The sequence below is a fragment of the Bradysia coprophila genome, chromosome X (genome assembly GCF_014529535.1).
Source record: "Bradysia coprophila strain Holo2 chromosome X, BU_Bcop_v1, whole genome shotgun sequence".
Taxonomy (NCBI): Eukaryota; Metazoa; Arthropoda; class Insecta; order Diptera; family Sciaridae; genus Bradysia; species Bradysia coprophila.
Genome location: NC_050737.1, coordinates 4222147 through 4243489, shown reverse-complemented (window position 1 = coordinate 4243489; position 21343 = coordinate 4222147). Strand labels below are relative to the sequence as shown.

Below are 21343 nucleotides of genomic sequence, written 5' to 3'. Positions count from 1 at the left end.
TGTTAAGACTCCATGTGGGTAACACAACTCAAGATTTTCCGACATGTTCAGCATTTCAAAAAAATTCTTCGGATTACAGGATTATCTCAACATTTGACTGAAATTCTTGCATCGCAACGAATCGCAAGATCACCTCAACATTTGCGTATGATTCGTCTATTTTGGGGATTATAGCTTGGCTAAAAAATCACGTCTATTTTGGGCTTTTGGGCTGAAGAATCACTATAAAAAGACGAATTTCGTAAATTGGTTTTAGAAGCTTTGCTAAAGAATAACTAGAAATAGACCGATATCGTAATGGTTCAATCGATTTCGTAGAATTTTATATTTTGCATCAAGTTTGTAAAAATGTAACAAAGCGTCAAGTGGTTTTAAGAATTAGCGAAATATCTGGAGCGTTGGACTTACCCATATTGTGTTTTCATTCGTTGAGGGTCGTTGCCCTTTCAAATTTTCCAGTTTTATCTCCACTGACCCTTTAAACTAGCGCTCAGTTATAAAATGCAATTGATGTGATAGATGAATACGTTCAATAACCAACATTTTTTGACAGTCATACACAGAATATACGAAAGGTAAACAGACCCAAAGAAAATGTTCGCCAGAAGTGTTTTCTTTGCCGCAACAATTTTCGCGATCGTCAACAAATCAACTCAGTTCCAAGATGAATTTCACGAAGAACTATTCCTCAAGCCACTCCCAACCGGTCACATTAACAGTTACTTTCAATTTTCAACGGAATGGTCATTAAACCGTGGAGAGAGCCGTAAGTTGCCCAGCCTTTATACAATCCTTTTCGCATATTTTCTGTAACAAGCAGCGCTTCTTTCGTAGTTCAACACACGAATTTGGTGTCACGGTCTATTGCTGAAATATTCCACCACTACCACATCAAAGAATTGCATATCAGTTTGACCAATGGACTTTGGCGATACGAAAATTGGGGTTATCCAGTTGTTCCCGGTGCACCGGGTGCTGAGGTTTGGGCGTGGTTTGATGGCAGCTTAAATAAAACCGACGTTGACGAAGAGTGGAAGGTAAATTATTTGTATTATTAACGAACAGTACAGCCTTTACATGTAAAATTGGGAGGTAATCGCCGTGTTTTTCTATCAAAAAACACTTTACCTACACTGTAACCCATAGAACATCCCCAGAAATTTCTATCATCGACACGAGCCTAACAGAATATCTAAACCGTTCGTCCTTCAATCTGCCACAAAAATCAAAATTTTCACATCGATTTTTCAGAATCTTTGTGGCACGCTGTCTGGACTGCTATGTGCATCGCTAAGCTTCATCGACAATTCCAACACGTTGAATCCGAAATTTTCATTTCGTCCTCAATTTGCCGATGGACTGAAAGAGCCGGACAGTAAATCCATTCGGTATGCAACGCTGCCTAGAGAAATCGTTTGTACGGAGAATTTGACGCCATGGAAAAAGTTATTGCCCTGCAGCAATCGAGACGGCTTAGCCAGCCTGTTGAATTCTGGTTTCATTCACAGCACAAACTACCATTCGTTGGGCTTGCATATCAGGACGCTGTCCCAGTCGGGCAGTTTCTATAAAATGCAAGTGAAACAAACGGTCAATTTGGTGTTTGACAAGAAAATTGTCAGTCATAATGCGGATTGGTCGATGCGACGAATGTTTGGTCAAGGACTGATCAGTGGATGTTTCCTGTCGAAAACGAGCAAAGTTTATTTGGATGTAACGAATCAGGACTTTGACATCACTCCAAATCCAACGCGACTGCTAACCTCTCAACGCGGTGGATCAATCACGAAAATTGCCGAATTCGACTTGAAACTGAGACATCGAAACGATGCATCGTTTAACATTGCAGCCATTGCGCGAGAGAAAAACTCCAAGGTTGTGAACATTATCTCACCACCACCGCTGTTCGCCAAACGATTTCTGTTGGGAGTGGGTCAGGAGCACGGCAAAATTGTGACCAAAGTAACGAACACGCATTGGGCCGGCTTGCAGGTGGTTTTCCAAGAGAACATTCCATGGTTTGTGCCAATTTATTTGCATTCATTGAAAATCAGTCACGGCGCCACCACAATCGAACCGTCTGTAATACATTATGTGCCCGGCATACGACGTGAACGAGCCTATGAACTGGAAATTGCATTTACCATTCCCGCTAAGTCGACGGTCGAAATTTCAATTGATTTCGACTACATTTTCTTGAAATGGTTGGAATATCCACCGGACGCTAACCACGGTCATTATTTGGGATCGGCCGTTTTGTCCGTGCAATTGCCGGTGGCACGGAATTACACCGGTGTACCAGTGGATCGATTCCTGTTCGCCGACAGTTTCAATGCGTCGCGACCAGCATATTTTGTTCAAATTCGAACGGAAGCTTTGCTGATATCGTTACCAACACCCGATTTCAGTATGCCGTACAATGTGATTTGTTTGACCTGTACCGTTGTTGCCTTGGCCTTTGGACCAATTCACAACATTTCAACCAAAAAAATTGTGATTCGAGATAAGCAAGGCAAAAAGACGCTCGTGGAGAAGATCAAACAATTTTTTGTAAAAACCAAAAAGACACCAAATACTACGACTGAGCCTACCGATCAATGTGGCGAACCCACTGCCGAGCCTGTCGATCAATGTAACGAAAAGACCGAATAAATTTTCAGAATTTGTTTTTATTCATTTTCAATCTTATTTATTCGAATGGTTAGAGCAAATCAAACGGTTTTCCCATCTTCGTCCGATGAGCCGTCATCGTCTAGACATTTCGTTGAATTGTAGTGCTCACCCAAACTGTACATAACTCGATGAAAGGTAAGCACAAGTGGAGGACCCGGAAAATGGTCATCGTTTTGTATAGTTGGTGGACCCGACGACTGTAAAACTTCGATCGGTACCTTCAGAGCATTCGACATGGCCTTAATTTCGATTTGGCCGCCCCATGTTGCTGTCCTCTTGATCGACTCACAATAATCCGTAAATTCAGCATCCGTTAAACAATCACCGGTGGCTGGATTCGACATGTAAAATATGAGAGTTTGTTTGTTGTCCTGAATGTAGTCGGCTGTAATTTGCCTCAATTTCGGTGTATCCAACACTGGAGTACGTCCCGTGACCATTAACTGATGTTTAATTGCATTGTACAGACAGTCACCGTCCGAAGGAATTGGATACAGCATCAGATTGCGCGATTTTAAAATCGTTTTGATTAGTTTCAGTTCGGTTGCGCGGGGTCCCGTTTTGTTGATCTCTTCCTGTTCGAGAATTTCCGCCTGTTTTGCTTTCTCCTCTTTAGCCTTTTTATCACGGCGTTTCTGCGCTTTTGACACTCTTGTACTTTGGTCGTCGTCATTATCCGGTTTCGGTTCTGTTTCACCGAGAACCACCTCGATTGTTTTTGTTGCTTGATCCAATTGTGTCAGTTCGTCGGCATGCCGTTGATCCAGTTCCAACTCTAATTTGGCTATTTCTTCCAACACTTCCTTTTTCCTCTTCTTATCTCCTTTTCCGGCGGATTTTTTTAGTGCCTGGATTTTGGCTTGCAGTTCCTTACGCTCTTTTTTGTGTCGCGTAGCCGTGTCCTCTATGCTAAGGTTTTTGATGTCGATTGAATCACACATTTTGCAAGGGAAATAGAGGTTTCACACAAAATAATTTCGGATATTTTGTTGATTACTTTTTACACAACATTTGTTTTGAATGGCCAAAGGTTCTCCGCCGGTCACCAAAATGTCCATATATGTGTGATGTGTGACTTATGCAGTCATTTTTATAAAAGAAACTGACGTTTGAGCCACTTAAAAAAGAAAGAATAAATTTGATTCGTGAGCGCATTTAATGTTACATTATCAATGATGTTGGAAAACCGCGGAAAATGAAAAAAATCGGTAGTCTGGTCCACATTCTAAAAATCCTATTATGCTCGTACCAAAAAAACTTTAAACCGTTCACAATCGATGAGCCTGTAGCATATTTAGTGAAATTTTTCGGTTTTGTCCTCGACCTCCTTTTCGAATTTCATACACTCGAAAAAGTAGTTTTCCCCCAAAGAACTTGTTAGTATGTACCAACGTTGATTTCATGCACAAAATTGAACTCGCCTAACCTTGTTCCTTAGACCCTAAGATCGGAAAACAAAATTTGGGAGCTTTGAGGAACCAATTTGGGTGATTTGGGGAAATCTAGGGAATGTCGGCAATTCGGTGAATTTGTTTCATTAAAGTTGGAAAATCTGCTACTTCATTTACCATGCATACTGGTAAAATATACGTACCCAAACCGGAGGTCATCGCTTTATTTTTGTAGTTGCTGTGGATATCAGATGAGAAAGCAGTTTCTGAAAGATTAATATCAAAAGGATTAAGTGCATGAAGCGATCCACACATATTTTGAACAAACCCATATACCCAGTGCTAAACGTTTACTTGTAGCGCGAAACCTAGTCAAGCCATGGGAATTTTCGACATCGCAACTTCGTACGGTGCTGAAGAGTGACACGAATAAATTCGAAAAATTGTTACCCGTTTTGTGTTATCGTTATAACTCATACTAGGGGATGACATGACTCTTCGTCTAAAGATAATACAATTCGACTGGTAGGTTAGGGGAAAAGAGTTTTTCGCCGTATTCCTTCTACAAATTGGATCACTCATGAAATAAGAAAATGATTTTATAGCGAGTGTTCTGTACACCAGTACAAATAGATTACGACAAAAATGGAAAAGATACTTCGAATTTTAGATGGCTATGCGTTCTGTTATCGAAATCGAAAATAAATTTAATAATGCAAGGATTTTGACCCATGTCGTCGTATACTGTAAGAAGCAAAATGGGTGTGAAAACTAATAAAGTAAAAGATTTTGAATTGTTAGAGTTAGAGGTATGTAGCAGACGAGAGCTATATGTCAACTATATCTCTGCCCTACAACCAATAAAAAACTTATTGCAAAAGAGATGATCGATTTTGTGAGAGAATTTCATACGTCTGCTCTCTCAAAATCTTTCATCGCTTTTGCAATAAGTTTTTTATGCGTTATGGGGCAGATTTGCTGAGTGATTTCTTCATTTTGTTCTTAAGCTCCGACCTTCCAACTTCTGATCGACTTAGTTTGGAATTTTTTTAGCTCTCATTCTTTCACTGAGAGATAGATAGATTCATTTTAACCGGTCTAGCATGCCGCTTATGTCCAGATCCGACACACACTAGAATTTACTTCTGATTTAAATGAAATAAAATTTAGATAATTGAAAAATCACAAAAATTTTATTGAAAGAGGGAAAAAAAACAGAAATTTTATCTTATAATTAAAAACGGACCGATTTTTACCCTAAAATTTAAAAATTAAATTTCATAAAATCATCTCACATAAATGTAAAATCTTCGACGAAACAAAAAGGAAGCATTACACTTTTTAAGCTGTCGTTACACAACCTCAAAGGTCTAATTCGTTTTATTTTATTTTTTTAATTTGCTAAATTTTTCTCTTTTTACATAACGACTTTAAGAATCACAGATGTGTGAATAAAGAACAAAAACTGATGGCACTAATCTTAACCAGCCACGATAGAAATAAAAAATTCTAAACTAAAAATTCCATTGATACATTTTCATTCCCGATAAAAATATCAATTGAAATGTAAATCCGGACAACGAGTCACTTTTCGCAATTGAAGGTGTAGAAGGAGTTACAAATTTTAAAAGAAAATCATAAACTTTTTAACAAATAGTTGAGACGAATTAATATGCTTTTTAAACCTCGATTGACAACCTTAACTTACACATGACAGCTTTAAAAGGGATATTAAATATAACACCTTGAATCTTACGTAAATATTCCAGTTTCTAATATTGTACGCTCCGGAACTGACTAAGCGGAAAGTGTGATAATTGGGACGTTAGACTTTGGTAGGGTCTTATGAAAAACAAAATTGTTAATAATCAAAATGATGCCCAGTGTTGTGTTGATTTGTCTTTACACGCTTGAAAAATATTTATTTGTGTGAAAAAAGAGTATTCGAACAAGAATTTTATAAAATATTCGTAATTTGTCGTTTAGAAGTGGCTCGGCAATTAGTCGGTAAACCAATGTTTTGTTAGAACAGCTGATTTCTAATTTTGCTTCTTTTGGATATCGAAAATGTTCAAATTAAAATGGTTGCATCTCAAACTCAAACTTTGAAATTGAGTTAGATTCGAAAATTGTAATTAACAACTTTTTGGAGCAGTTTTCTAGTAAAAGTTGCCAAAATGCCTCGGCGTGAAATGAAGTGACGAGTCATATAGAAGATAATTAGAATTTTGAACGTCCCTAAAAAAGTTCTCAAATCAAATTTAGTGCGCCAATATCAATTCCAGTTACTCAGTTTAGATCTAGATTCAACTGTTTTACCAGATGGTACACTTATACCTTCCCAATGTACGATTTTATACGAATTTGAAAGTCACACGCACGTGCGTATAGTAGTGGTAAAACCGAATAAACAGTGTGATTGAATGAGTGGACCAGGTGACCAGGTATAAATTTCATTTGAAAAACTTGACGACCTGAGCATTTATTCCTTGTCAGAAGCTCATACATATTTAACTAATCAAAAAAAAGTGTCACCCAAACCCCGAAGTGCCCCGAAAAACCGTGAAATTCCATAAATTTTAGGTGAATTTATTTATGGAACGAAAAGTTTAACTTCACAACAGCAGAAGTAAAGTTAATTTCATTAAAAAAAATAATTCCTGTTCGACGAACGACAAATCAAAAGAAAATGCGAAAAATGCGTTGTGTGTACATACAGTGTGTGTACCCTTTACCGGACATATTTACATCATTATTCAGTTCAGTCATCTTCATCCTCAATAACTATGAGCTCCGAGCTCGGATCTACACTGACAACATTCGTGCCATCGTCGATCAATTCGTTTTGATATATAACGATGGGACCATATTGCACCGACTCATCACACAATAAATGCTCCACATCGACGAATTCCGGAGGCGCCGACATGTCGCTGCCATCATGATGGTACATTTCTAATGTGTCCGCATTCACAATCTGAATTTGACTGTTCGACGCACAAACAATGTCATCGTTACGCGTTGTCTTACGTTTTCTGCGCACCGTTTGCGGTTCGGCTGGTATTAGTTGATGCATTACCGTGCAATGTTCCTTGAAGTCTTCCTTATTTTCGAATTGATCACCACAGATGCCGCAAACGTACAGACGAGACGGTCGATCTACCTGATCGGCATCGGTCAAGTCAATGGTGTCGATTTGATTGGTCGACGACACACTCGAATCCAGCATCCCTTCATTCACCTTCACCTTATTCACACTGTACAGCAGCAGTTCAATATGCTCACACGTCTCATCCACCTGGCACGAGGTACAGTGGGCGCACAACACATAACCGCACGGAAAGCAGACGAACCATGGCTTCAGATATTCACCACTTTCCAAAATAATCTGCAAAATCATTTCAATGAGCGCAATGTGAAATGGCTGCGTCGTTTGTGGTTCGATTGGACTAGATGAAGCCTTCAAATGTATGGAAGGAGCCATGAGCGATCAAAGGGACCCAAGTCTTGGTTGCTCATGGCTTCTTCTATAAGTCCATCTGTCATCATTTTGTCCAAATCGACCTAGGGAGTCGTTCAACAATGACATCCACGTGTTAATTCATTATTTTAAACCCACTTTGTTTGCGCGCATAAATTCTCATTTACTATTTCGAATCAATCACAACTGCCCTACAACGAATAAAAAGCTCAGTACAAAACAGGTGTACGATTTAGTGAGAGAATTTCATACGTTTACTCTCTCAAAATCTTGCATCTCTTTTGCTCTAAGTGTTTTATGCATTGTAGGGCAGTCATCCTTAAGGTGCATGTCAGTTTTGAACGACCCACTAATGTAAAATAAGGAAATTCACCTCTCCCAACACGATTGAAATCGCTTCGAATTTCTGCACACAAATTTGCAATAGAGTTCCATTCTCCATCTGAATGGGCTTTGGTGCCTTCTTCTCTCCGGTATATGGGCACTTGGTGAGCATTAAATAACTTAAAATATGGTGCGTTGTGATGTCGGGCAAATCCTCTGGAGCTGTTTGTTTTTCATTTTTTCTTTAAATGTCAAATCAAAAAATCATTTTAGAATGTAAATTACAACGTACCTCGTGAACAATTTGATGTGTCCAAATTGAGTCTACAGGACAAAAACGCCAAATTTATTCGAGAAAATGAAAGTGGAGAAGTGGAAAACTTACGGATCAATGTTGTCACAGTACAATTCTAGCTTCTCTTTATACCGTTTAGTAACTGCTGGCAGTATAGTTTTCAAATATTGTCGCATTTCGCTCATTTTACTTTCGAATTAAAGCGATTTAGTGATGTAATCTGTTTTATCCAGCTGTAGATCCTTTTTCCACCGTACCTCTCATGACCTCACAGCAATGTTTAGAAACGGGAAGCCGTCAATAGAATTAGTAGGACAGCTATTTGCAAAAAGGAAATCGTGAGCTACTTCGAGTAGAATACTATCATACGCTCATTTGATGAGATTGTAAGAAGTAATTGTATACGATGGTTTATACTTGTGCAATAACAAAATATTTCGTACATCAAAAATTGGTCGCGTCGTGGATAAAAAATAAACAAAAATTCATTTGACGTTTCTTCTTTCAGGTTTTTATTTTCATTTTTAACCTCACTTGCGGTGGCTCATCTTATACAGCATTGTTGCCGCTCAAATGGTTTAAATTTTGATAATGGAACTGAAGTGGATTATACCGCCTTGAAGAACGTTGTTGAACGCCTAAGCCAAAGAAAATCAATAAAATCCTGCTTTTAATTTGAACGTCCTGTAAATTAGTTTCACTGTTTCCTCCGTGTGTTTACCGTGTGAGAAGTACGGATACGCTAAAAAAGACTTTTAGTCCTAGGTACGAATTAGTTATTTATCTACCAAGGTAGGTATGAAGGTATTTTTTCGCACTAGATGTCGTGTGCGAAAAAATACCGGCATACCTACCGTGGTAGATACAACGTTTTTCGCAATTTCGGGCCATAATCACCTTTCCAATGCAAAACATGTCCTACATTTTGTTCCAAAATTCTTGTGTATACAGAAACAGAGCCGGGTTAACCCATGGGCAAAGTGGGCCCGGCCCAGTTCACTGGGAAAATAGGGGCGCTTAGAAATTAAATTTTCTCGACAATGTAATCATTTCACGTTCAACATAAGTCATGCACAAATCAACGTCGATTTAAAAAAAATCGCGCTCGCTTCGCTTGCGTCTGTACATTACATTCTTGGGGTAAATGTGAGCTACAAGAAATGCATATATACATCTAACTTGATATTTTTGAATAATACACGCACATCGACTAACCCAAGGCTGTTCGTATTTGGTTATTTACAGCGTTTTTATGATGGTTCTGCTTTAGAAAAGTTGAACTTTGAGGCTTCTGGCTGAAGACACTATAAATAATTTTCAATAACCATTCCATTGTTTCATTTTCGTCAGCCGCCGGTGATAGTCGGATGATGGAAAGCTTTTAGCTCATGAGGAATTTTCGAAAATTTTGAAAATTCCTCATGAGCTGAAACCTGCTCATGATCGCCGGACAACGGGAGTTTGGAACAAATAAAGCAGCTGGAAAAGCTGCAGAACAAATCCGTTTCCGCCCATTGAAAATTGTTCATGGCATATATTCGCGATTTTTTTTTGTCGAAATCCAAGGCCAATTACCTAAATTTCAAGATCTAACACTTTCAGAGTGAAGACAAAGGATCATTCTAGAGTGCCCTAAACTTCAATACTTTTGGGATCCCGAGTCCTAGATCCTTGAAATTGCTTCAACGCAAGTCGTTTTTTCCGAATCATGACCCTACCCAACGCACTGCTCCTAGCATGAACATAAGAAATATTTGGAGGCTGATGAAGTCACAGTAGGCACTGCGTTTCTTTGGTGAAGATAGGTGACTTGTTTTAGTTGTGTGAGTTCAAACACACAATACAATCAATCTTAAGCGGTAGCTCTCATCACAAAAGCCTCCAAATTCGACGTTTGTCAAAGTAGTGTTCATGCTAGGAGCAGTGCGTTGCTTTACCAAGTAGAGTAAATCTCGCAATATAATGAAACTGTAACAGTATCACAAATATTGTGTCAAAAATTCACGTTTTTTTCTTGGTTTTTCCTCACAACGCGTTCATGTTCTAACGATCTTCCAAGGGAAGTGAAAAGTGAGAATAATGAGAGGACATTCGAGTGTAAATTGAAAGAACACCTGAATGAAACTATAGAATTGTGATGTAAATTTGAATTGTAGTGTTCATTTTTCAATGTCTGTGATTATGGAACTTTTTATTTGAAAATAGCTATTTGCTAAATAAATTTGTTTGATTTGATTTGTTCTTCAAGAAGAATTTCAAGAAAAAATTGTTTCGATTCATTCTACAAACTTCAAACTTAAAATTCCGAAAAATACGAGCGAAAGATATCACCGACTCCAGTGAGATCCCTTCTAATCCGTCCGTTCAAAAAAGTTGGGATACTCCGATAACCACTAAAACGTTTACTAGTTTACCGAGAAACAATTTGGTTGAAAAGGCACGTTTACTGGCTGTTTCTGAAAAAGAATCCGGGGATTGGCTGAATGCTGTACCTTCCTCAAATCTTGGCACTCTCCTCGACCCGGAATCTCTGAGAATTGCAGTCTCTCTTCGCCTTGGCACGAAAATCTACCGTAGTCACACCTGTCGGTGTGGTCAATTGTCTGACGAATTTGGTCATCATGGTTTGAAGTGTATAAAGAGTGCGGGCCGGTTTTGTCGGCACGTTGCGCTGAACGATCTTATAAAGCGAGCGCTTGCATCGGCGGAAGTTCCTTCCTTACTCGAACCGATTGATATTGCCAGAGACGATAACTCTTCTCGGGTGGATGGTGTAACTATCATTCCCTGGAGTCGCGGACGCCAACTCGCACAGCACGGTTACCAACCAATATCATTTCGTCGCTTTTGCAGTGGAGTGTTTGGGGGGCTGGTCAGATGAAGCCAAGGTTTTCGCCAAGGATTTGGGTAGACGTATGTTCGACGCCACAGGTGAGCCAAGATCACTTTGGTTTTTCAGACAAAGGGTTAGTTTGGCAATACAGAGAGGCAATGCGGCCAGTGTCCTAGGGACAATTCCGCCACAGCTGGATTTGAACGAAGTGTACTATCTTCGTTAGTCATCCTTATTTTATTTTTGTAACCTCTTGTGAAACATTCTGTTGGAATAATAAATCGTTTAATATTTTATAACTTTACTTGATTTTTGTTTGTGGGAAATTTTTGCGAATTAATCACGAAAACTCTGGTTATATCATATATCTCTCATTCATATATGGTTATATGTTATCATAAGCTTGCCACCTCGCCTCGCTCGCCGTTTCTAACTACACATTACTTAGAAAATAATATTCTTGAGGAAATGTTGAAAACATTTTATTTGATTTGGTTGACAATGTAGGAAACAATTTCTTTAATAAATTTTTCATGCGGCGCTGCAAGGCTCGTTGCCCAGGGCGCTGTAAATGCTAATCCGGCCCTGTAACAGAAATTTATTTGAACGATCAAGAAGGCTGCATTATAATCAAGGGGGTGACAGCCCATTGTTCTAATATTCTCGTCTTCGATATCTCACGCACACATATGTATCAAACGCGAAGCTAACTTCATTGGAAATGAATGACTTTTCAAATTTGTTTATCTTTAACGTTTGATCCGTTTCATACATTGAATACAGTAACTTCAGAAGAGCCATCAATTCACTGAAATTTATTTGATTAACACTAATAATTTGCTAAATGGTTCTTCAATGTTGCGTGCGAGGCTGCGAGACTGTTGGAAAGAGTGGGTTTCACAGTTTTCCGACAAACAAAGTGTCGGCAGAACGGTGGATTGTGGCAACAAAATCGCACCATTTGATTGATCGACTTGCAGCAAATAAACTATCGAATTCATTCTACAAAGTTTGTAGAAAGCATTTTGCTGATACCGACTTTACAAAAAATGGAAAAGGGCAGATCATCATCAAGCAAGAATCGACGCCAAGCCTTTTCCTGCCCGATGGAGTAAGTTAACCTCAAATGCATTACATTTCACATGACCCTGCTGATATCAAATGCATTTTAAATTCAGTTTCCAGTTCATTTACCTACACGAATGTCAGAAAAGCCCGTGAATACTGAAGAACGTTCGCATTTGCCAATAAACGTGAGTTTTCAAAATTATCTTAAAGTCCGATGAGCTAACACAGAACTAAAACTAAAAACATCTCAGGATACCTCAATGAATCAATCGAGAACCGACAGTGACATTGTAGATGACGACAACTACATTGACGTGGAAGGCCTAAGCTCAGAAGAGGAAGTACGCGAAAAGACTGGTCAAAAGCGAACGAAGCGCTCCAAAGAAACGGTTTGTGGATTAATTGGATTCCGTGGGCAGTCTACCTTTTATGTGTTTTGTTTTGTATTGTGTTCGTCTTGTATGTTGTAAATGTTCAATAAAATTAGAGGCAATGATAACAAGAAACAAATGAACTAAATTTACAGCTCACACCAAGGATTTTTGAAAATCCTGAAAAATTTACATTTTACCAGCTGTTGACGCGGTTGCGTATACCAATATTTGTGTTCTTCGTACTTGATATAAAAAGCGACTTTGTGTTTCACTAATTAAATGAGTAAAGAGTGGGCATATTAGTACTTGAAATCGTATTCGAGCGCCCATTAACGAGTTCAAATAATTACTTGCACTTTTCGGGTCCTACTATTCGTGCCTCGGACTAAAAGTCTTTTTTAGCGTATTCGATTCCAGAAGGCGAGATCTAAAACGCTAAAAAAGACTTTTAGTCCTAGGTACGAAATGTACTATTTCATACCCAGGACCCGAAAAGTGCGACCTCGTCGCACTTTTTCTCCGTCCAATATGAAAAATACTATTCGTACCACGGACTAAAAGTCTTTTTTAGCGTATTCGATTCCAGACCTCGCCTTCGGCTCTGTCTGGAAACTTCTCACACACTAAAAAAGACTTTTAGTCCTAGGTACGAAATGTACTATTTTGCGCTAGCAGATAAAATATTGTATCTAACTGCTTCAAAATTGTTATTTGTCCTTGGCTCGAGCATACTAGCCTTTGGCCAAAATAAAAATTTGGAAGCAAGAAGGTAGTATTACTATTTCCTCTTAACCTGAGTAAGAATTCACAGCCGTTTCAAAAGAACATTTTTTACTCCACATGTGGTTGAGTATGACTGGACAACAGCCGACGAATTTTCTCAGCGTACTCGACAAAACAAATTGTGTCAGAAGTTTGCTAAAAATTCGTTTCACATTTTCTTTCTGGCAACTAACGATAAATGATGATAGTTAATCGATTTTTCTAAATTTCAAAGAATTTTTTTACGGGATTTCATGAAGTCTGCGACATTTAGTATAATTTTATACTTGTTTCTTGCCTGTCGCCACACATGCATCTAATATATTACTTGAAGGTGGGATTAATTGAATATCTAAACTGACGCCTTGATAACGTTCGAAAATAACGATGGTAAGTTTGATTTTTTGAATATTAAAGGTCCATAGCACAAAAGACTAATTTTTGTATATGATGACGTGTTTTGGACCAGTGCACCTCTCAAAAGAAACCACCCATCACCCACAGCAGCGATTTAAATGGTAGACGTTCTTTAAGTGAATCATTGTGAAGTCACTGTCCATGCTGTTCATATCACTGTTGGTATAAATCTTAAACGAGAGGTAGAAATCCATCGTAGTAGTTCATGTGTCACCTTCTTTTAATATGAAGGATCCATATATCAACATTCTAGCATGAGCAGAGGCTTCACAATAATTTGCTGGAATACTTACATCATTGATGATAATAGTGGGTTTCACCTCTTCCAGACCTAGTTTAAGAATGTACGTAGTGCTTTTGTCTTATATAGAAGACAGAACCAGAAGGTAAGTAGTTGGATCAACTCGATGGTTTGTAGCTTTCAAATGAATTTCTTATTCAAAAAGCCACAAACTGTATATCGAATATAATACATCGTTGACTTTATTTTTGTGTTCGTACCTGCGACGATTCTTATTTCAAAGAAAAGGTAAGTGTTTTAGAACGTAGGAAACTATTTTAGTGAATTGATAACAAAAAACTATTCCTAATCCGCAACGATTTTTTTTGCTACATATCGCCATGCTAGCGTGAACAACAGCTTCACAAGTTCGCTAAAATGACCCTTAACACTGATAGTAGATTACATAAGGTCCTGCGAAAGTAATTCATTACCTGAGGGATCAGTTTTGTAGCACGAGTCGATACCACAAGTGTGGTTTTAAGCAAAAAGCTGCGGAAACAGATATTTTGAAACTGTAGTAGGAAGCGAGGTATGCAATTACACGTGTAAAGTTTTCAATTTAAGTTATCAGTTTTCAAAGATGTTTGCTCAAAACTGCACGAATGACTTTGAGAGTCTACAAATTGATTCCGAGTTAATGAATTACTATGCAAAGTCCTATGTATACTGCTTTGTGGTCTACCCCTACAAACGTTACACCGCCCCATCGCGAAATTTGAACAAAAGTTGAAAAGTTTGCTCAACCTGAGAAGACTCACTTTCGCAGGGGGCAGATTGCTATGTAATGATCAATGTTACGTTTGTTACATAGATTTTCGTATTTTTTTATTTCAGATTGGGTTTCCCAAACCGCGAACGTTAAGCTATTACAAAAGACGTGTAAAGCACTTACAAGAAAAAGTAAATAACAATCAGCTGAACGACTCTAAAGTCATCAGCTATTTGCAAACAAAGTTCAATGAACAATTGATGGAATTCATTGTTATGCAGCTAAAGAACGCCAAACGTTCGAAGTTTGGTAGACGCTATACGCCGAAACAGAAAAGCCTTTGCTTGGCAATGTATAAGCAAGGGCCGAAAAGCTACCGATTCAACGAAACGTGGTGTTGCTTACCCACGAAAAGGACATTGGCGCGATACAGCGCACAGCTAATTTTCCAGTCTGGTGTCGATTTGAAGTTGCTGGAGGCTGTAAAAACTGTCGTGACTGATTGGCCTGAAGAAAGTAAATACTGCTCAATTGGGTGGGACGAAGTGTCTTTAAGCGAACATCTGGATTATTGCCACTCTCTCGACAAAATTGAAGGTTTTGTAGAAATGTGCAAGCCAAAAGGTCCTGTTTTCGCAACCCACTCATTGACCTTCATGATACGAGGCATTCAAGTATCGTATAAACAATCAATTGGCTATTTTTATACGAACGGACTGAAATCATACGAATTGGCAGAGCTGGTCAAGCTGATGGTTGGCAGAGTCCAAATCATAGGTAACATCATCATTTGACTATCGCCAATGAAATTGAATCTTGTGATGAGGATAATTTGGTATGATTCGAACCACTATTTTATTCAACAGGACTAAAGCCTATTCTGTCAGTTTGCGACACTTGCAGCACGAATGCAACTGCAGTCAACGAACTAGCATATCCAAATGTACATCAAACGAAACAAACCGGTGACTTGCTTCAATACACCGTCAACGGGCAGAAGATCACTCATGTATACGACCCATCTCATCTCATAAAAGTAGTGCGCAACAATTTCCAAATTAAGAATTTAGCACACTTCGTAACTGAACGATGGCATCCAGGGTTCGATGAGTACGATGATGGCTTTTTGCAGATCGCTGGTTGGGATGATATAAACGTAATTTACCAAATGGACCTTCAATCCACAACGGAACGTTCGTTGAAGAAACTAACCGACGAACATCTAAAACCTAGTAGATTAAAGATGAAGGTATCGGTTGCGGCACAGGTATTTAGCAACGCTTGTGGATCATATATGCTGGAATGCGTCGAAGAAAAACGTGTAACAAGTGACTTTACGAGTACGGCAAACCTCATCCTTTTCGTGAACGACCTGTTCGACAGTATCAATGGATCTGAAAAACACGCTGCCGATTCGCTTAAGGGTGCTGTTATGCCGAACTCTCTGCATTTTGAGTTTTGGGACTACGCTTTGGTCATGTTGGAAAACATGTTTTTTTTGGACAAAACGACCGCAGAACGGAATAACCGATCGTCAGTGCTCAAAAAATTTGAGTCTACCATTCGAGGATACAAGGAAATAGCTGAGACGTGTTTTAAGTCCAACATTATGAAAGTCAATATAAGGTACAGATTTATTCCATTTCACTCAAACATTATTATCGGCAACGGGTCACAAGAGCACATATGGGTTCAATCTAAAATTAATCCCACCAGCGATTATCTGAACAGTTTTTCTATTTTCTCTAACTTCGTCGTACAATCGCTAAACCGAACTGGTGTGCATACGTTATTTTGCACCAGTTGGTCACATACAATTCCAAATAGGACCAGTTGGTGCAAAATACGGTTGCACACCAGTTCGGTTTAGCGATTGTAAATAGAATTTCATGATTTTCCTTCTCAGTAAAGGAAAATTCATGTCAGTTCGACCAGTGATTGGTGGCATCATATCTCAATAGAAACAACCCTTCACCCACATCAAGGATTTTTATGTTAGAAGTTATTTAAGTGAATTATTGTGATGATCCTTTCCCCTTTTCAAAAGAAATGGACGAAAGTCATTAAACCAGACCTCCCACCACCTTAACTGATTATACTGAAGCAAAGAGAGTATATAGAGCGAATCGATCGTGAATGGAATGACATTTTCCAGTGTGCTGCTTCCTGAATACTTAAAGCAGCCTCTATATACCATTTTCGTGATATTAAAATTCTGAATGTGGCACATTTAAGTAATTCTAGACGACGATGCCGGAATCGGACACATCAAGAGTAGCTTTTTCATAAAAAAATCTCACACACACTTAATGGAAGGGTGGTAGTTCATGCATCATCTTAGCTTTTACTATGAAATATCCATATCAACATTCTAGCATGAACAGCGGCGTCATTCATGGGGATTGTGGATGGTTTTCTTGAGGTGGAATCAAGCCACTGATATTAACTACTCGTCCAGAGCACAGCATTCTACCCCATTCTAATTTCACATTTTTTGTTTTACATGAACCTCTAATACAAACTAAAACAGCAATTTAGGAACAACTGCGTGCTGGTATTATAAATACCAGCGGGATGTAAAGCTCTTTGTCTGACGTGACATAGATTTTGCAGCTTATTCGACTTAATTGCCGCTAGTAAATGCAAAAATGATAAATTTTCCTGAAACTGTGTTTCTTTCCTCTTATGCTTTCAGAGATACGACTCAAGATGGTCTTGAAAACTTCTTCGGCTGCGTAAAAGCGTGTAATCAAAGTACAAAAACGACAGCAACTCAGTACCGAACCGGCTATGCAACAATGGTTATCAATAACATAACCGGAACCAATTCATTGAAATCGAATTGTCAGCCTGATAGTTCCACTACAATTCTATCAAATATACATGATTTCATCTCTGTGTGTAAAGAGCAGCCACTTCATCCAGTCATCGTATCGTATCCTGAACGTAAATTGTGTGAGGATGAAAATTTTCTGGTAGAGTCGGAATCGGATGATGTAGACTCAGTGATTAGTTTTGACCCGGAGACCGAATCTGATTTTAGTTCCGCGGTCGGTTTCAATAATCGAACGGATGCTGGAGCGGCCGATTTATATTATCCATCGGTTGATGTAGCCGGTTTAAATAATCGATCGGATAGTGGAGCGGTCGGTTTAACTAATCGAACGAATGTCGGAACGGTCGAGTTCAATAACGGAAGGTATGCTGGAGCGGTCGATTTATATTATCGATCAGTTGCTGGAGCGGCCGGTTTAAATAATCGATCGGATGGTGCAACGTTCAGTTTAAATAATCGAATGGATGCTGGAACGGTCGGGTTGAATAATAGAAGAGATGCTGGAGCGGTCGATTTACATTATCGAACGGTTGCTGGAGCGACCGGCTTAAATAATCGATCGGATAGTGCAGCGGTCGGGTTAAATAATCGAAGGGATGCTGAAGCGGTCGATTTACATTATCGATCGGTTGTTGTAGCGACCGGCTTAAATAATGGATCGAATGGTGGTGACGTAAAGGTGGATTTATCGCATGTCTCATCAACTGACAGCAACCGGATATGTCAGCAACTGTATAAATCTACTAGCTGCGTGACATGTAAAGAGAATTTCGAGTTAGCAGATCGGAATGCGACACTACGAAGCATCGAAAAGCTCGTCATCAGTTTGAACAAGACAATTGCAGGTATCTGTTATCAAGAGTCGATTAAGTCTAAGCTTCTTGATAGTGTTAAAGACGCAAAAGTTCATGTCGTTGGGTGTTCGGAACATATCGATGTTCTTGAGAGAAAAATCAAAAATATCGCAGTCGATCACATTATTCTTTGTTTTTGTAACCACATCAACAAAATATTGTCTGGAAAAATCAAAGAATTACCCGTTGAACCCAGCTACATGGAGCGGCTGGCCTTTGAACACCGAGCTAAGAAAAGAGGCATCGGCAAATTTTCAGATAAATTTATTGAACAATAATTGTACTCAAAATTTTATATACAAAAAAACTCCGATTTTACGTAATTAATTCTAACATGAACGAATGAAATGATAACAAAATTTGTATTAACAAAATTGAAAAGACCTCTGAGGTTGTATTAAGATTTTTGATATCGAAATTGTGTAAATATAAACAAACACTGCACTCAATTGAACATAAAATATGATTTTGGGTTATTATTTGAACGACTTGCAGCAAATAAACTATCGAAATCGCTCTACGAACAACTTTTTCAGACTGTGGCAGTTGCAAAAATAAACGGTAAGTACTGCAAGCGGTGCTCTTTTATAGCAAAACAACAAAAGGTTGATTTGTTTAGAGCTAATAAATTCTCAGAATCGACCAAAATTTACGATATATTTGTCACACTCACTCCACAACCGTTTCCAGGATGTAAACATCCACTTTAGAACTAAAGTTTTCCCACAATTTTGCTAGGATTTGACCATCCGATTTGTTGTTTACGTTAAGTTACCAAATATATGTTGACGAATGGTTGATCTATGTATAGAAAAACAGGTTGCAGTCAAAATAATTATCAGGCTATGCTCGGGCGGTTTCAAGTATACCGATGCTACAACAATTCGCAAGCTTCACGAAAATGAAAAATATGCATTTGGTCTTTGCCTGAAAGTCGGCGATATAAACCCATTTGAACGGTTATACTGATTAAAGTGTGTTAAATTGTTGACCGCTGGTTTCCTGATTTGTTTTTAAACTACCGCAAGCATTACTGTGAAGTAATTTTGTTACTGCATCTCAGTTTTGATAGTCAATAATATCACAAATATTATTCGGACACAGCCAATTTATTTTATCAATAATAATAATTCCGAGTTTACCAACAGAAAAAAATATTGTTGACAGATCTGACAGCGTCATTTTTTTGTATTCCGAATAGCAGCCAACTTCAAGTGAAATATTCCTTCGAAAAATGAGATCCACGATTGAAGAAAGAGCCGTCACGGCTGATTATAATACACATTGCAATGTGATATAAAGAGACGCGTTGAATGAAATCGAGTAGTCAATGCTTAATATACGCTTCAACAATACGTTCGGTATAATTGTGTGACTCTATAGCCGAATGGCTATAGTCGCTGCTTTGTGTTCAAAAACCTTTTGGTGTCGGGGGTTCGATTTCTGGTCAATGCAAGATTTTTATTTATAAAAGTTTAGCCTTCATTGAAGGTAATAGGTTCTTTAGCGTGCGAAAAAAGTTGATATCGCACTGTGTCCAGGAATACAGTGAAATAAATACCTTCAAAACGACATCGAATTGCGAATTTTTCATATGCCGATTGTGTTGATGCTGCTGGCAACGTAATCATTTATTGTCAATCAATTGTTGACTTTCGTATGATGTACATAGGGTTGTAATCACGAAATTCTTTCGAGTGCAAACCAACCATGACGAAATCGGTGACAATTGTAGAGCAACTTGAAACAATTAAATGTATTCATTCGGCCAACAAATCCACCTGTTAATTCTAACAGGTAAAAATTTCCATAATTGCTTTTCATAGGGTATCGCAGTCCGCCAATTTGAAAATTTTGACCGTCCGCCATACAAAAAAATCGAATGAATGAAATGAGACAGTAAATAGGGAACTCCAGCCAGTTTGGACACGTACAACATCCCCCACAGGGTCCTAGGTGTGAAAAACATATTTATTGTCTCAGAAATTTAACAGCAAAAGAAACTTTTTTGAATAGAGCGAATACAGTTACAATGAAATTATAAACCAGATATGGTCTGTCCATCCAAACCAAGGTTCTGAAAGAGTAGGTTAAGACACTTTTGAGTTGATCACGAAGGCGATGGCATCAAAGTTTCACTGTGGCGCCAGCTAGATTTGAAAAAATACATGTAACGATTTCAACTTACAAAAAATGGCTTCCAAGTTGAATTTTCATGAGTGCGTTTACCAAATTTGTAACCACCCGCATTCGTGAGTGTCTTAACCTATTCTCTACGAACCTTGATACAAAGATACAACTAAGAGGTGTCTTTACCTGTTCTTTCAGAACCTTGGATACAAACAAGAGGAAATAGCGATTTCATTTATTTCATCCTCAGACGAACTTATTATGTTGCTTCATTTGTTGAACTTAATATATTTGGTGTTCAAATAAAAAATAACATCGACTGTGGATGAAACAATAACGTAATTAGGTTCTAAACAAAATATTCTCGTGTTTTATTTTAATGTCGAATTTTATTTATACCATTTTTGCATTATATCATGAATTGAAATTTTGCAAAATTGATTTTTAATTCAGTAAAGTATAATGAAAAATTAAGAAAATAACCGAAATCAGAAACCCTTTTTAACATGAGTGCAGCTCGCCATCTTTTTTATTCAGTCGAAGCTATGGCTCGTTACATATAAAAGTATCGGGATTATCGGGATATTTAGCAAAGATGTAAACAATATGTCCTTCTTCATTTAGCATTTGATCTTTCATCATACGATTGTATAATGTTATGAACACAAAATCAGCTTTAAAAAAAACTAAAAAAATTTTATTGTATGCTCCGGAATAATTTTCGTTCATAGTAATGTTCTTAATCGAAATATCGACGGCAATACTGTTTTCGCAGCAATAAACGACTCTTAGGGCGTAAGATTCTACATTTCAGAAGGAAAAAGATCCAAGGTTGTATTTGATGAGGTTACACAGATCAGTGGGGCCTTTATCGCAAAAAATCGCTGAACTGTGCGGTAATTTTCAAATGAAA

The 21343-nt window shown here is 38.2% G+C and overlaps 4 protein-coding genes and 1 long non-coding RNA gene across 5 annotated transcripts; 2 read left to right on the top strand and 3 right to left on the bottom strand.

Moving 5' to 3' along the window:
- The first annotated feature begins 564 nt into the window (after positions 1–564).
- On the top strand, positions 565–2676 carry LOC119084223 (GPI transamidase component PIG-T). The gene is made up of 3 exons (XM_037194125.1): positions 565–766; positions 835–1037; positions 1252–2676. Exons 1-3 carry the CDS (start codon positions 595–597, stop codon positions 2650–2652), a joined length of 1776 nt encoding a protein of 591 aa, XP_037050020.1. The 5' UTR covers positions 565–594; the 3' UTR covers positions 2653–2676.
- On the bottom strand, positions 2650–3781 carry LOC119084235 (deubiquitinase OTUD6B). The gene has a single exon (XM_037194134.1). The coding sequence runs from the start codon at positions 3612–3614 to the stop codon at positions 2712–2714; it is 903 nt and encodes a 300-aa protein (XP_037050029.1). The 5' UTR covers positions 3615–3781; the 3' UTR covers positions 2650–2711.
- Positions 3782–5258: 1477 nt separating this feature from the next.
- On the bottom strand, positions 5259–8684 carry LOC119084207. Its single transcript, XM_037194101.1, has 5 exons — positions 8608–8684; positions 8255–8482; positions 8162–8193; positions 7919–8091; positions 5259–7452 (listed from the first exon to the last, which is right to left on the bottom strand). Exons 2-5 carry the CDS (start codon positions 8347–8349, stop codon positions 6826–6828), a joined length of 927 nt encoding a protein of 308 aa, XP_037049996.1. The 5' UTR covers positions 8350–8482; positions 8608–8684; the 3' UTR covers positions 5259–6825.
- Positions 8685–11633: 2949 nt separating this feature from the next.
- LOC119084204 lies at positions 11634–12565 on the top strand. The gene is made up of 3 exons (XM_037194087.1): positions 11634–12108; positions 12176–12250; positions 12317–12565. The coding sequence occupies exons 1-3, from the start codon at positions 11842–11844 to the stop codon at positions 12533–12535; spliced, it is 561 nt and encodes a 186-aa protein (XP_037049982.1). The 5' UTR covers positions 11634–11841; the 3' UTR covers positions 12536–12565.
- Positions 12566–18960: 6395 nt separating this feature from the next.
- On the bottom strand, positions 18961–19560 carry LOC119084198. The gene is made up of 2 exons (XR_005089021.1): positions 19170–19560; positions 18961–19101 (listed from the first exon to the last, which is right to left on the bottom strand). It is a non-coding gene; the product is annotated as an uncharacterized LOC119084198 (long non-coding RNA).
- Positions 19561–21343: the final 1783 nt, after the last annotated feature.

What these genes read in the sequence shown, in the direction of transcription:
- LOC119084223 (XM_037194125.1), top strand. Translation starts at nt 595, where the DNA reads ATGTTCGCCAGAAGTGTTTTCTTTGCCGCAACAATTTTCGCGATCGTC. An exon ending in ATTAAACCGTGGAGAGAGCC is followed by an intron (nt 767 to 834) that starts GTAAGTTGCCCA and finishes CTTCTTTCGTAG; the next exon opens with TTCAACACACGAATTTGGTG. An exon ending in ACGTTGACGAAGAGTGGAAG is followed by an intron (nt 1,038 to 1,251) that starts GTAAATTATTTG and finishes TCGATTTTTCAG; the next exon opens with AATCTTTGTGGCACGCTGTC.
- LOC119084235 (XM_037194134.1), bottom strand. Translation starts at nt 3,614, where the DNA reads ATGTGTGATTCAATCGACATCAAAAACCTTAGCATAGAGGACACGGCT.
- LOC119084207 (XM_037194101.1), bottom strand. Translation starts at nt 8,349, where the DNA reads ATGAGCGAAATGCGACAATATTTGAAAACTATACTGCCAGCAGTTACT. An exon ending in TACTGTGACAACATTGATCC is followed by an intron (nt 8,194 to 8,254) that starts GTAAGTTTTCCA and finishes TTTGTCCTGTAG; the next exon opens with ACTCAATTTGGACACATCAA. An exon ending in CACATCAAATTGTTCACGAG is followed by an intron (nt 8,092 to 8,161) that starts GTACGTTGTAAT and finishes AAAAACAAACAG; the next exon opens with CTCCAGAGGATTTGCCCGAC.
- LOC119084204 (XM_037194087.1), top strand. Translation starts at nt 11,842, where the DNA reads ATGGTTCTTCAATGTTGCGTGCGAGGCTGCGAGACTGTTGGAAAGAGT. An exon ending in GCCTTTTCCTGCCCGATGGA is followed by an intron (nt 12,109 to 12,175) that starts GTAAGTTAACCT and finishes TTTTAAATTCAG; the next exon opens with TTTCCAGTTCATTTACCTAC. An exon ending in GTTCGCATTTGCCAATAAAC is followed by an intron (nt 12,251 to 12,316) that starts GTGAGTTTTCAA and finishes AAAACATCTCAG; the next exon opens with GATACCTCAATGAATCAATC.